The sequence below is a fragment of the Anneissia japonica genome, unplaced genomic scaffold (genome assembly GCF_011630105.1).
Source record: "Anneissia japonica isolate Jap-2015-1 unplaced genomic scaffold, ASM1163010v1 scaffold287834_len5846547_cov211, whole genome shotgun sequence".
NCBI classification, from domain to species: domain Eukaryota; kingdom Metazoa; phylum Echinodermata; class Crinoidea; order Comatulida; family Comatulidae; genus Anneissia; species Anneissia japonica.
The window spans coordinates 1,789,236-1,804,410 of record NW_022704992.1 but is presented as its reverse complement, the minus strand read 5'-3'; the positions used below and the strand labels follow the sequence as shown (position 1 = coordinate 1,804,410).

The window sequence follows — 15,175 nt, the reverse complement described above, 5'->3', positions numbered from 1 at the left end:
TTCGGCGAGTCTTGTATTTCCAATGGAAGCATGTTCTAGAGGGTCGACCCGTACATCACCAAATGTTTTCCTATCTTTTTTAAGCACATTGAGACATTGGTATAATGAACTAAATTAAATCCCATCACATTAAGCCTGTGAGTATACCTATGTGTTATTATTTTTAACAAGTTCATTAATTGTATTCCTTCAACTTAGAATCAGGTGTACCAAAAGTTAATTATCATTAACAAGACAACAAACAAACAAATTGTTTACTTATATACTGTAGTTATAATTTTAATGAACATGATATAAGGTTGAATTCCAACCCTCCCAGAAATTCCATGACACTTTGTTTACCGCGGATGCCAAGTTGCTTTTACATCCCCAACGAATGAACTCTACCATATTCAAACAGGAACATAATGCGCATGAGCACATTCCTCACGATGATGTCAAACTGTCCCAGATAGCTCGTCATTAAAAACTTAATATTACGTTTACCATACCTTGTATTAATAACACAATTCATGCTTTATTTACTGGCTACTGAGTATTTTAAACATAGGGGATTTGGCAACATACGAATAAGACAATTTATACTATGCACTATATAAATATTGTACAAGCATTATTATTCACCATGTTAACAAAAAAAAACATTAGCAATTGGGACCTATGCATAAATGTATTTCAACATATGTGAACAGTACAATAAATTACTGTAAAAATTAATATATATGTTCCTTATTTTGACCACTTTTATGGATATGCAAATATCTGGTAATATCAATGGATATCTGAGTAATTACATTCTATGTAAATTCTGTGCAAAGTAAGTGTAAACTTTAACCTGGAATAAGATCAATATCAGTGCAAAAGTAAATAATGTTATGAAAGTAATTGAAATGTTTCCACCAGAAATCTTTTGAGGACAATATATTATGAATGATTAGTACACAAACATTAAAGTCAGGCAAGTATCACTTCCACATGGTTAACACCATCATTATTATTTATATTTTAGCTTGCTAGTTTATAGTTATACATAAGTGCAACAAATACTTAAATACATGTATAGTTATTTTTTTTTTAGCTCGTAAGGGTTCCTATGGTAAATAATTGATTTCACATTGGAATACCTAAATACTAAGATGATCTAATTTAAGAACAATCTATCAGATCATAATTATTCTATCAGATTAGGTCTTATCCCCTACTTAGAATCCCTGTCTTTCTTCTGAGACAAATTTATCTTATCCCCCAAGCTGAGAGCCATGCCCTGTGGAGACAAATATGCAACAAATATTTAGTGAAATCAACTACAGGTTAAAACAAAATCTGATATACAGATATTCACTACATTTCAGAGGTCCCAAGTTGGGAGAAGCAATTTCTGAGGGATCTGGTTTAATGATCATTCTGATATCTTTTGAATTTTATTGGGCATGGTAATATCCAGTTAACTTCAAAGAGAAAATTAATAATACAGTAGTAAAAACATGCAGACATCATAAACTTGTGGGAGATTGATTCTTTTCTGGGAGTCTTTTGCATGCTCATGGGAATTTGAATTGTGTCAATTTTGGGGATACTTTGAACGTTCCCTCCTCCCCAAGATTTATTTGGTGTGGCATAAATGTAAGTACTTACTTGACTCTTAGCACGGATTCTAATATGGCCTTGGACTGGGGCTTCAGCAGAAGCAGTTACAGGCTTCTCAATGCTTAGATTGGCTAGAGCATCTTCACCAAATATGGAACGGGCATAGAGGTTGGCTGCCATGAATCCACAATCGCCAGACAAAGCCTGAGATAACCAATCAGAATCAAGGACAGTCAATCATTTAACAAAATCAATTGGGATACATAATCTGAATCACATTTTTATACTTTGATGGCCCTGGAATCATTGACATTCAAGAAAGTATTACAAATCTAATTATAAAACCAGAAACTACATAAAGAACTTAACAATAAAGAGGTATATCTTAACGTACCTTCTCTGGTGTGAGACATCTCATATTAGTACACTTAAGTACATGCTTTAGGTATTCTGGTAAATCAGCAATGTTGGTATTCACAGTCACCTGTAATGCATCATTTGACAAACTTAACATCCATGTTACAGAGGTACATAAAAAATATGTTGTACAGTATCTTATATAAATAAGAAATTGTAGTAGCAACCTTATACATTTATGAAAGATTCATTCAAGTCCATAATATAATAATTTATGGTATACCTTGTTCTCCCACTCAAACTCAGCCCACATAGTTCGGAATTCAGCGTCAGTACAAGTAGCAGGGACAATGTAGTCCATAATATCGATGTGAATATCATTGAGTACAACCACATTGCGATCATTGGCAGCACCAGTTACATCATACACTAATAGATGGATAAATAAACATCAGTAACAGCAAAAATAATAGCAACAGCAAAACAACTACATCAATTAGAGTGGAGTGGAATAGCTTGGAGGTTAAGATGCTTTCCTTCAAAATCCCTGGGACAAAATTCCTGTCCAGACAGGATTTTTTCTCACAACCAAAAAACAACTCCACACACTAAGAATTCATTAGATCATCACGTGTATGTTTGTTTTTAGTAAGGAATTGCCAATTATCATTAAAAAAAAAAACAGTAATTCATATCAATATAATCAATCCTTGGTCCATATTGACTAAATGAATAAAATAAAATAAAACAAATAATGATGATGTTAGTGGTGATGTAAGTGCATACCTATGTTGCCAAAGATGATGCCATTCTCAGTGGATGCTACCTTAACGTTAGCCTTGATGTTGCAGAAGTCATGGGGGCCTAGCGTCATCGGCTGAGGCTTCTCTACCAGCTTCAGATCACCTGAGAATTAAACATTACATATCAAGCAACTGGCTAGCATATGATATACTTATACTTACAAATAACATTAGCAGTATAAAATTTACCCATTTCAATGTTTTGACTGAGACAAGACTACTTGTCAGTGAAATATACACAATAAATTCCTTAAATAATAAAAGAATCTTTTGACTACATGACAATTATTGGGTATTTGATTGGATGCAAACACTGCATCCATCTATTACTTAATGCCATTAAAAGCAAGTTAAGTTTGAGGTAAAGTATCCAATCTCCTTTTGTTACATGCATTCAAATAATATGACAGATATAAATTAGCGATAGCCTACAAACTAGACACAAATGTCGACACTACACCATTTAGTCTATAGGCTACATGTTAAAGTGAAAGCTCACTGAATTTCATGAACTAATACAATTAGATGATGAGGCACTGGTGACCTGAAAACTGAAATGACACCATGACAACATGTACACAGATGTTGATGTAAAGCAAACATACCTCCTAGAGGGGGACAACATCCACATCAGATGGAGATAGGTCAAAGGGGGAGAAATAAATTGAACTTTGACTTTAGAAAAGTTTTTAAAATTGTAAAAAAACATTTATCAGAAAAGACTACGAGTTATGAGAAAATATTATAGTACCATCCACAACAAATCAGACAGAAAAATCATACAATTTGTTAGGAATTAGATTAATAAAATCATAGAACCATCATCAAAGATTGAAGGAAACATTTTTACTGTAATACCAAAACATATGTTTACTGATGATATTGAGAGGTTGTGACAATTTTTCAACTTTAATTAACAAATATATAACATTTTTTTGATTATCAGTATCCATTTAACAAATTGGAGCAGCTGTACTTACCGAGTGTAGCCAGCTCCAAAGAGCAGTTCTGAAGAGTATCTGCAGTCTGGTTCACCACTAGTACATCCAAGACAATGTCATACTGGTTGATGTTGATGTAGGCCTCTGCGTACACCGGGTCAGAGAAGCCGGTCAATTGGGTGACTTTGCTCAGCTTGGAGGAGGATATGTCAGCAGCCTCTTTGCGAGTAGACACACCCATAGTAGCCAGTGTCAGACTCATGGTCAATTGGTCCTAAAAACCAGAAAGAAATAAATATTACTTTAAAATGTTGATTTCAATTATCAAAATATTGTAATACATTATAATATTTTTTTAACAGTTTGGACCACACCCCACCGAAACCTACAATTCCCTATACAAGGGTCACATGACTTGCCTGGGAGCTGCTATTTTCAGTGTTTGCTAGAAGCTGCATGAAGTTGATAGGGTCATCAGGCTGAATCTTGACACTCTTCCTGTCAAACAAGTTCTGAAATAAATCAATAACAACTATCAATCAATCACATAATCAATCAGCAGTTAATCAATCAGTCAAACATTTTATAAGATAGTCAACTTATAGTATTAACAATGGTAGGAGGTGGGTAAAGGTAGGATAATAAAATCTATACTAATTTGTTGGGGACAGATTATTGTTTTGTAAGATTGAATTGTAATTTATATACAGATAATAACCCAAGATGTTTTAAGCCAGTAGAACAGTAGACAAATTTATCTATATATTCAACCAAATAACATCAATCATTAATCAATCAGTGAACTCTTCAATCAGTTAGTCGACCATTCAGTTAAATTCACTAATACATGAATAGGTCACTCAGTCAATTGATAAAAAACTTCAATGAATTCTACCTTCTTGGAGGATGTATCTTCCTTCTGCTTAGCTAGCAACATAGCTTCGAGTGAAGCACGACATTGCAGCTGGAATATGTTGGACATGAGCGGATGGCGCTCTGACAGAACTTTCAAACACATTGAAATGCGGTCCACGTCATCATCGGTAATGTTCTACAAGTTATAATTAAAAAACATCAGTACAGTAATACATAATCATCATAACCTTAATAATCATTATCATCTTATCAGCAAATACACTATGTACTAAATTCCATAACAGCAGACAAAAAAAAGTATGTAATATAAGCAAAATATATCTTTACCTTCTTAGCAAGACCTGACTTGCCAAGATGGATGGTAGTCGCCATAATCAACATAGCTTCAGCAAGAAAGGCCTACAAAATAAAACATCAACAAGTTATTTTAACCGGATACAGAAAATATTATAAAATAATTTATAAACTGATTGAAGTTTTAGGAAAACAATGAATTCTTACATTTTGCTTCTTTTCGCTGGAGACCATGTCAACGTATCTGAAGGCAAGCTTGGAGAGAACTGTCGCCAAACATGCACCGACAAAGAACTCACCATCCATAAGGAATCCTCTTAAAGGTGGTCTAGAAGGAAGCAACACATCGCAAGTCAATTAATATATGTGATGCCTTTGGCAAATTTCCTCTAATGGAATATGAAAAAGGTTACCAAACTTCATATAAACATTACAATATTCTGCATAGATACAGCTTCGATTTATATCCTATTAAATACCTGTTGTCATCTGAGGTGCTGTGGGAAGCAGAGCTGAGGGCGCTCTGAGTGGCATAAGTTCCCATATCTGTCACAAGGCGTCGACCACTTGTAATCTGAACACTTTCCTCTGAAAAGTTGGAAGTCATAAAAAAACATATCAATAACCTATTCGATATTCATATTTTGGACATGTTTTATATTTTGATTTCTTATATTTATATTTGATAAATTTCAGTTGAGTTTCTTCACCTATCATTTGTACAAATGATGCTATTCACTGCCTGCATGAAGCAACAGACAAGGTGATAAGTTTTTCAGTGATTTATTAGAGTATTTAATAGTATTTTTAACGCAAAACCAGTACAAACCATCAGTAGATTCGCCAGCAGCTTTGCGCATCTCATCATCGACAATTGGAATTTCTCCCAACGAGTTACGGATCTCTGTCATAACACTCTGAATGTCTTCAACACTAGTACAATACTCTCCAAGAATCCACAGGGCAGCTCGGTGAATCCTAAATCAAGTAATAACGAATTAAACTGTCATAAAATATTGGTAATTTAATTTGGCTACTGCCTAAACTAAGGTAAAAATATTAAAGCCTAGGTTAAATGCAAGGCAGCTTAAGTTAAATATTATATATGAGATTCTTAATTTTATTTGAAAAAACATTCTTAAACTTAATGTGATATAAGTAGCTTACTTGACATTCCTAATGGTAGGAAAGACCTCAAGCAACTTTGAGATGATGAGTGACTTCAATTGTTCAAAGCGCTGGATAGCTTCACGAACAAACACAAGAACATCAGAAGCAGCAAGCTCATTGACATCACTCAAGAATTCCATCAACTACAAAGCAGATAAAACAACAAATGACTTACAAATACATCCACCTAAAATGATTAATTACACAGGAAACCTAAAATATTTAGAAGAATGATACTGAAATAATGCATCATGGGTAACCACCTGGCATTGTAATCATACAGACATTCATTCAATTACTTTAGATGTGATTACCTGTATTTATTATTAATATCAAAGATGTGTATATCTGGCATGGTATATTATATATTCAAACTTACTTCAAAAATGGCATAGTTAACATACAATTTCATTAATTTACAATTTCATTTATCAGGACATATATACAATTAAAATAGATTTACCCATGACAACTTATTGTTAGCACTTTAAGAAAAATGAGATCCTCATAACTATAAAGGCAGAGATGTCTTTTTCTCAAGTCTACCTGCAACTGATTTAGTAAGTTACTCAATGGTCTGCCAGCACGACTTTTATACGTTTTTGAATTACCTAGAGCAAGTGCCATGGCCGTAAACGCTATATGTGATTTGTACTTACCACTGGAATAACTTGAGCAGCAATGTCTGGGAACTTAATGCTGCAAGTATGCAAAGTGCGCACTAAAAGCTGAAAAAAGGAATACCAAGCAAGACTTGTCATCTTTTCTATCAATGCCATCATGATTATTGTTATTATCATCAATATCAATATTGTTTTTATCATCATCATCATCGTCATTGTTAGGTGTGTATTGTATCATTATTGACGTTGGCATCTTTAGTTCAGGTCACGACCTTCATCTTCAGCATCATGGCCATCACAGAGCATTTGGATTACAATAAAACGTCTATTTTACGAACGTCAATTTTAAGAATGGTCGATTTTACGAATGGTCTTTACCCCTAATAATGTCATCATCGACCAATAATTACCGTAGAAAAAGTCTGATTGCACACGTTTTACAAAGTCATAATGTATATTTTTCTTTATAATAAAAGAGTTTGTTGTATTTATTTATTAATAGTTCGATCTTGTCTTCCATTTCTGGTATATAATCACTATATTAATGTAATAAACCTAACCAAAACAGCGAACTACCAACGCAAGTGGCGTCGGATTGAGCACACATGTTTACAATGACGGACAAGAGTGTTGGGGTCAGCAACTTATTGACATCGTGAATGCTAGATGTGATCGCAAAATGCTTGTAAACACCACAATTCGGCAATCTAATAACTAGAAAGAACACGATAGGAAGGTTCATAAAACATACAGATGTTTGAATAAGAGTTAAAATAATATAGCGCGGTACGTAAAATGGACGTCTTGCTGTACTATCATCACGACATTTTGTCATCATCCTTTTTAATTTTTTATTGTCATTTTTATCATTGATATGATGTTTTCCCTTTTACAGAAGGAGATACTGATCATTATCTGGTAACATCTTAAAATACCAAAACTTGTATGTAAACTTACCTGTCTGTATTTGCCAGTATCTTCATGTTCTCCAGTGTTGTGGGTCTTTGTGACTTCCTTCTTGAGAACTAGTACCATCTACAAACACAAATCAAACAACGGAAAAATTTTACATAACATCTAACTATACGTCTATAAAAACTCATACACAAAGGAATGTGTAAACACACCTGGAAATACAGGTGAATGCTAACCAAATGTTGACCTTTGTCAATACACTTGTGTTACAAATAATAGTATTTAAACACTGAAAACATTGCAATGGAAACATATATTACTCGTACCTCCTCAACGTTTCTAGATGAGACAAGATCCAAGGCTAAATCCAGGGTCTTCTTCCTGACTTCCAAGTCAGAGGCTGACAATACTCGCATTATATCCATCACAAGTTCCTAGCAAAAGAATAAAAAATGAACTTGTAATAACTGTCGTTTAATTATCAATTGATGGAAACGCTCAACTACACAGATACATTTATTTAATTTATATTACTGATTTATATTGTTTATAGCGTTAATTACTAGAACAAGCATCCATTTAAAACAGTGGAAGAGCACCTAAAATTCAGTACTACTGACTCAAAATATCAGCTCCTACCTGGAGTATTTTCTCATGAGCTGGATCCTCCTTGAGGCTGATCAAACGATCAAGAACAATCAGTTTGACGTTGTTATCGCTTTCTTTGATGATCAACTCAATGTAACATGACGCTGCGGCCTAAGAAAAAATTTTAAAAACAAGCATAACACATAAAAAAATATTACTGTAATACCTTTTGCACAATCAAAATCTCAATAACAATAAAAGAATCTAAAAAAATCTATCATTAAATTTAAAATTTCAAAATATTCTGGTTTATGACACTACAATCTATGTTTTATCATACATTATTATCAGTGTTAAATAGGAATCAGAGAACCAGTTTTAGAAATTCAATATAATGCCTTTGGGAATAGCTAAAGTGGATAGTATCAAAGGTCTAGGATCATTCAGACACCCACACTTTAACAGTTCTGCTTATCTACAACTTTACACTGATTTGTGAAAAACAATGTAGAAAAAAACGATAAAAATTTGAATTGGATGACTATCAATATCCAGTAATCTACACTAGTTATTCTTCCTATACCCTAATTTAAAATTTCTTAACAACGTAGAATTCATACCTTAACGGCAGTGGGGGCGCTAGAGAGTGTGACAAGTGTACCAGCAGCTTCATATCGTACAGCAGCACTTGTTGACTGAAGCAAGTTGTAGATGCAACGGATAAAACGAGAACGTTCCGATGGATTTGCATGACACACCTGATATAAAACAACATTCACAACGTTTTTTTGCAGTTGCAGAGTTTGTATACTATATTATGTAGATTTTATGGATTAGTAATAGGAAAATTTAAAATAGCACAATGTAGCTCCACTCTCACCTTATATACAAGCTCCACGATGACCAGTTGAAGGATGTCATTGAAACTGTTAATCTGATCAATACAAGTGCTGAGGTAATCAAGAGCACGCTCCTAAAATAAACAAAAACAACCATTTAATCATAATATCATTAAATCATATATACACATGTGGTAAAGTTGCTAATAATACTGTACCAAGAAGCCATCAGCAAATGTAGAGGCAAATATTATGTAAAATGATATTCATTTTGATCCATCCTGATGTATATTTATTCATTACTTACAACATGTAGGGTTTAGTGGGGGAGAGGTGATAAATTTGCAATTGGCAATCTCTGGGGTCTAAAATTATATTAACTTTGAATACAAGGTATCAAAATCTTAGATGAGCTATGGTCTTTTTAAATTCTGTATTAGTTGAATGGGTTATTGTGTGATAAATAATGAATGGTGTACCTGATCGACATGAATAAGCATCATGAAGGCGTTGCGTTTACAGGAAGCATCCTTCTCCTGCTCCAGGAAGTTGTGGATAAGTTCAGGAGCATTGGGAATCAAGAAGTCAAAGTTCCTAAAATATAAAAAAATAATTATGTAGCTAGTAACCACTGCCTGACAAGAATCTAATATATGCTATTTATTGTGCAGCATGTTTATAACACGCATCAAATTGAGTACAGTACTTCTAAAGATCTACATAGCAGCAGCTCATTTATTTTTTAATTGAATTTTTGATATTTAAGCTGCAATAATTTTTATTGTAATTATTTTTAACTGTGATTTTCTTGAATGTCTTACACTGCAGTTTTATAAACTATTTTTGTACTATATTTTGTATACTAAACTAAGAATTATACTGAGCTAATGCTAATTTATTTAACCTACAATTTTTTCTCAATTATTTTCTGTATATATTTGTACTTAGTTAAGAAAATTGATATAATGATATTTAAACTAAAATTTTTAGAATCTTACTGTTGATATTTTTTTACTGTTTTTTTGTGTATCCGAGGTAACCAAATTTCAATTTTACTACTTGTACTATTGACAATAAAATTACTTCGAACTTTGAACTCAGTCGGCTAATCTGGTTGTAGCCACTGTGCGTACGCTAAACCATGAGGATCTCTAGGTCACCGGTTACATTTATGGCCCATGTGCATGTTAAAGAACGCAGTACACTCTTCGGAAAAGAGTAGGGGATTGTCTCAAGGTGTATTGCCACTGGAAACAAGTCTTCAGACTTAGTGGGCTATCCTTGGTGTGATTAACACTGAAATACTCCTATCCTATTCTAGTCCACACAACTACCAAGTTTTATTTTATGTAATACCAAACTTATTACATTTATATTTAAATTAAAAAGTTTGAATTTTTTCAATCTGTGTTTGTTGTACTTCTATTTTTGTTTTCATTAGTTGTTACTTGTATTATTTGATTTATATATATATATATATATAAAAATGTACCCTAGCTGCACTGATGAGGTCTGGAAGGCCGAAACGGATCCGTCTGCAGATATTGGGATTCCTTCCAGTGGATGCTTAGTTTATTTTGTCATTCTGATCAGATTTTCTCTACTGTTCCGTTTTAATTTTAATTTTAAATTGTTTTGCATTATATGGCCGTTTGCTGTTTTATGGGTTTTTCCCATTTGCCTTTCAAACTTACATATTATTTAAGAATCTCTATTGAGATCCAGCACCGCCATTGATGCACGGTAGAGATTGCATCTTTAGATCTCATTTCTCGTTCACAAAATTACGGACTAGTGCTGTCTCGTAAGAATTTTGTAGGACGCGTTAAGAATGACAAATATTCTCTGTATCTACTGGAACCGAGCAGCATAGCTTGTATTCCACTATTTGCATTCACACCTGGGCTGTGTATATATATTGCCTTGGTTTGGCTCTGTAATCATTAGTGGTCGTGGGACTAGTTTGGGCCCTGCCTAAGCTGGTTGAACGTTTCGTTTGGGTCTGTACCCTAGCTGCACTGATGAGGCCTGGAAGGCCGAAAAGGATCCGTCTGCAGATATTGGGATTCCTTCCAGTGGATGCTTAGTTTATTTTGTCATTCTGATCGGATTTTCCCTACTGTTCCGTTTTTATTTTAATTTTAAATTGTTTTGCATTATATGGTTGTTTGCTGTTTTATGGGTTTTTCTCATTTGCCTTTCAAACCATATATATATATATATATATATATTATATATATATATATATATACTTCTGTTTTTTTCTGAACCACTTTTGAATTTGAAGTTCTGTATAAAGAAAGAATAAGTCAATAAAATAAAATAAATTGTGGCAAAATATCTACACTCACAACACAATTTAAATTTGCATATACAATTACAGGAAAATTAAAAACTTAGGTACGGCATTTAAATCTTACTTGTAAATTGTGAAGATAGCAAGGACAGCATTACGACGGACGTAACTATGGCGATGTTCAAGACATTCAGTGATAGCAGGCATCAGTGGTTCGAGGAGTTCAGGTTCTTTGAGTTTGCAGAGGAATCGCAGAGTTGAGCCACGGATGAACTCATTAGGATGCTGCAAGTCCTACAAACAGCAAAAAACACAATCAATTAATGTGTTGCAGTCATTGACAATGAAATTCTAAAAGCTGAGTGCACACTGTCAGGTTGGATTGAACTGGGTATGTTTGTTAGAATTAAACATCAAGAAAAATTTATATTCCAGTGGTTTTTGTAACTGTATCAAAACCTATGCTTATTTATTGGCTATAAAATAAAAAAAAGAATTTTTGATTTTGGTTACTGGTTTTCCTTTTTTATTGTTTGCTTTCTATGTATTTTAACTTCAAAATGATATTCATTTTGTATCTCTTTTTCTATTACAAAATAAAAACAAAATTTAAATTATTCCATCATTGACATTTTGTTTTTACTGTTGGAATCAGGCCTAGAAAAAAAATGTTTGTGCCTCCTACCATAAAAAAATTATCTTGATCAAATGCCTCTAGGACAAAATGTTACCTTTACACTATTATAGCAAAACAGTAGCACATTCAGTGGTTTGGAGCAAGCATACTGTACATATTACATTTATGCATTAAATTGTGATGTGAAACAAAAAAAAAAAAATTTTTCTAAAATGCCTCCAGGGTAAAGGTCAATGCCTCCAACCACCGATCGTGCACTTTTTCCAGCTCTGGTTGTAATTGTGACTCACCCTGCGGTAGGCATCACACACCAATATCATCTCATTAAGAAGTTTTCCATCTGGCCGGGTCTTCGGCACAATTTCCCAGAAGATTAAAAGTAACTTTTTCATGGTATGGTCTTGCATGGGCAGCAGAAAGCGAATAACATACATGAGAAGTCCTGGCATTTTTTCTCCATTCAACATCATATAGATCAGCTGTTTCAAAGCCTTAATTTTTGTCTTGGTGTCTCCTTTCTCTGCAGTGGAATAAATAATGCATATACCAATAACAACAAATAAGTCGTCAATATAAATTTTTCCGTATTTATTTCTATATATCTATTAAAAAATTTTGGTTAAAATCACAAATAAGCTATTAACTTTAATATTTTTCAAAGATTCAGTTGGATAGCGTATATATGGTTTTTACTGACTATTCATTTACATACCATAATTATAACACTGTGAAATTTGAAACAACTTTAAATAATAAGTCTAGTTTTACCTGTTACTTATTACAATGCTTATATTTTATACTGATAATAAACCTCTATAAAAAAAACAAGATAACATACCAATATCATTTTTAAATTGCATTTCATTTGGTGGTTCAGAATCACTTGGCATCTGAATCAGAGTGTAGCATGCAAGTTCCGATGCAGTAGACATCCTGATATTTTTTTTTTGTTCTGTTCAATCTGAAGATGAAGAAATGAAGAATAACTATTAATCAAAGTTCTTATAACAACAAGATAGTGTTCTCTGTGACTTCTGCCTGCAAATTCTGTAATAAGGCAGTGTAGGACGCCCTCTCTCAATTACAATTACTTTCTATTGTTATCTGCGTGAATTGGACGCTTCTATTTTTTACACGCAAACCGCGGAGAACGCTATCTTGTTACTATATAAGATCTTTGCTATTAATCAAAACCTATGAATTTTGAAAATAAGGTTCAATTACTCTGCAAATGAATATATAATGTGTAAAAAATAAACATTTTGTTATTTATTTCGACCATAATAAAATATATATAATTGTCAAGATACTTATATTTTACTTCCTTATTCATTTGCAAAAAGTATTATGTATTATAACTAATTAACTTAATGTAAGTAATTACACATTAATCCACCCATTAACAAATGTTATATTTATTATTTACAAATTTTTTAAATATTAATCAACATCTGAATACATAATACATTCACTCTACTCAATTTATGTTCATGCTTATAATTTATTTTTATAGTAAATAGTTTTATGATGCCAAATAAATGAAATAAAAAAGACAAGCCCTAAAATTATAATATTTAGATCTGGGGTGGGCATAAAAATCGGTTGGAGGGCCACAGTGAATTTTTTATTGAACACAGCGGGCCAGACCCAAACTTTGATGTTTCTTGTGTACTTCCAAAAACCTTCATGCTCAGCTTTCATACAACTTTATTCTCAGCTTTTTATGGATGATTAGCCAAAGGAGTACTGTACATTGAAATCCATCTTTAAGGCTTTTATTTGGCAAACTAACGAAATAAACCTCACAAGACAAAGTATGTAGGCAAATTATATACGACTTATTTTATAACACTTTTCAAATTACAAGATTCCAGTGAAAGTGGTTTTTCTTTTTATGAAATAAAAATAATCATCCAATGACAACTTCTTCTCATTTTCATTTCTATGCATGTACATAGGCCTACTAACAAGTTAAATATAATTTTTCCCAACAAGAGTAATACTATACAGATATTATTACTTACACTATTAAATAGCGTAGGCCTATTAATTGTCCATTGATAAGTTGACACTTAAAAGAAAAGTCAAATAGGCCCTGCAGGTACTTTAGAAAGTCACATTATTATGCTGTTAATACTGGCCTACAATGTATTTATATGAAAAATACACAAGCTAAAAAAAAATTCAGACCGCCGCTCTACTGTACCCATGCACAGTTTGCAAATCGTCCACGCATTTTAAGCCTGTGCAACAATCTCCTTGCACAGTTTGCAAACTGTGCAAAATCTTGCACAGTTTTAAAATTGTGCAAAGAAATCCTTGCACAGTCTATTGCAAATTTTGCAAGTAATAGCTTGCGCATTTTGCAAGTCGTGCAAACACCTCAATGCACAACACCTATACCAAAAATAAATCAGAATTCTGGAAGTGTTGCCGTTTGGTTTATTGACATTTTAACTTATTGCCATTTTCACCTATTATTGCCGTTTTGGTCCATTGCCGTTCTGGTAAAAAAGTGTTGGCAGTTTTGGTTTATTGTCGTTTTGTTGACTTATATCCGTTTTTACTAGAAGAAAACAAAACTAAAAGCACCCACCTCGAGAAGGAGCTCATTCAAAGGTACAGCAAAAAATAAGGAAAAAAAGAATCCAGGACCCAGGCTAGGGCTTCTACTTCTAGTCCTACCTACTAGGCTAGCGGCTAGGTTAGAGGGTTTACTCGAGGTTTTACGGTATGACAGATATATATAATTATAACAAACGTAATGAGAAGCCTTGCCTAGATTAGGCTAGCCGGGCACATGGGGGCTAGCCGAGGGCCTGGCTAGGCAGGCAGGCCTAGCGTTCCTACTAAGATAGCCTCGTGGCTAGAAGGAGGCCTCGGCCTGGGCTAGGCCTGGGTCTGGGCTAGCCCTCCTCTAGGCTTAGGGTAGGTAGGCCTAGCCTAGGCCCCTAGGCTAGTCTCTCTTCTCTAGTATTGGTACTTAAACTTCTTAAATTTTTATTCATTCACGTAAAAAATTAGGTAAGGTATATTTCAACAAAATAACATGACAAAAATAACATAACAAGGAACTTACAATCACAAATAATGCTCGCGTTTCGCACACCAGCTAGGATTTACACTAAACATTCAACAACCGGTCCCTATCAGCCGTATGTGACACACACGCAGAGAGAGAGAGAGACGACATCATCGAGTTCCACGTCGGCCAAAATTCCAGGTGGCGCTTTGTTCACCTCTGACACC

At 33.6% G+C, this 15,175-nt stretch overlaps 1 protein-coding gene across 1 annotated transcript; it reads right to left on the bottom strand.

Moving 5' to 3' along the window:
• Nucleotides 1-250: 250 nt before the first annotated feature.
• Nucleotides 251-15,154, bottom strand: LOC117104865 (coatomer subunit beta-like). Its single transcript, XM_033245733.1, has 24 exons — nt 15,006-15,154; nt 12,765-12,887; nt 12,217-12,446; nt 11,414-11,583; nt 9,473-9,587; nt 9,035-9,127; nt 8,775-8,912; nt 8,206-8,325; nt 7,893-8,000; nt 7,609-7,686; nt 6,688-6,756; nt 6,026-6,171; nt 5,688-5,836; nt 5,338-5,446; nt 5,066-5,186; nt 4,892-4,963; nt 4,584-4,739; nt 4,108-4,200; nt 3,728-3,962; nt 2,731-2,850; nt 2,228-2,373; nt 1,982-2,071; nt 1,636-1,791; nt 251-1,264 (listed from the first exon to the last, which is right to left on the bottom strand). Exons 2-24 carry the CDS (start codon nt 12,856-12,858, stop codon nt 1,199-1,201), a joined length of 2,874 nt encoding a protein of 957 aa, XP_033101624.1. The 5' UTR covers nt 12,859-12,887; nt 15,006-15,154; the 3' UTR covers nt 251-1,198.
• Nucleotides 15,155-15,175: the final 21 nt, after the last annotated feature.

What these genes read in the sequence shown, in the direction of transcription:
- LOC117104865 (XM_033245733.1), bottom strand. Translation starts at nt 12,858, where the DNA reads ATGTCTACTGCATCGGAACTTGCATGCTACACTCTGATTCAGATGCCA. An exon ending in GCAATTTAAAAATGATATTG is followed by an intron (nt 12,447 to 12,764) that starts GTATGTTATCTT and finishes ATTCCACTGCAG; the next exon opens with AGAAAGGAGACACCAAGACA. An exon ending in CTGAAAATAGCAGCTCCCAG is followed by an intron (nt 3,963 to 4,107) that starts GCAAGTCATGTG and finishes TCTGGTTTTTAG; the next exon opens with GACCAATTGACCATGAGTCT.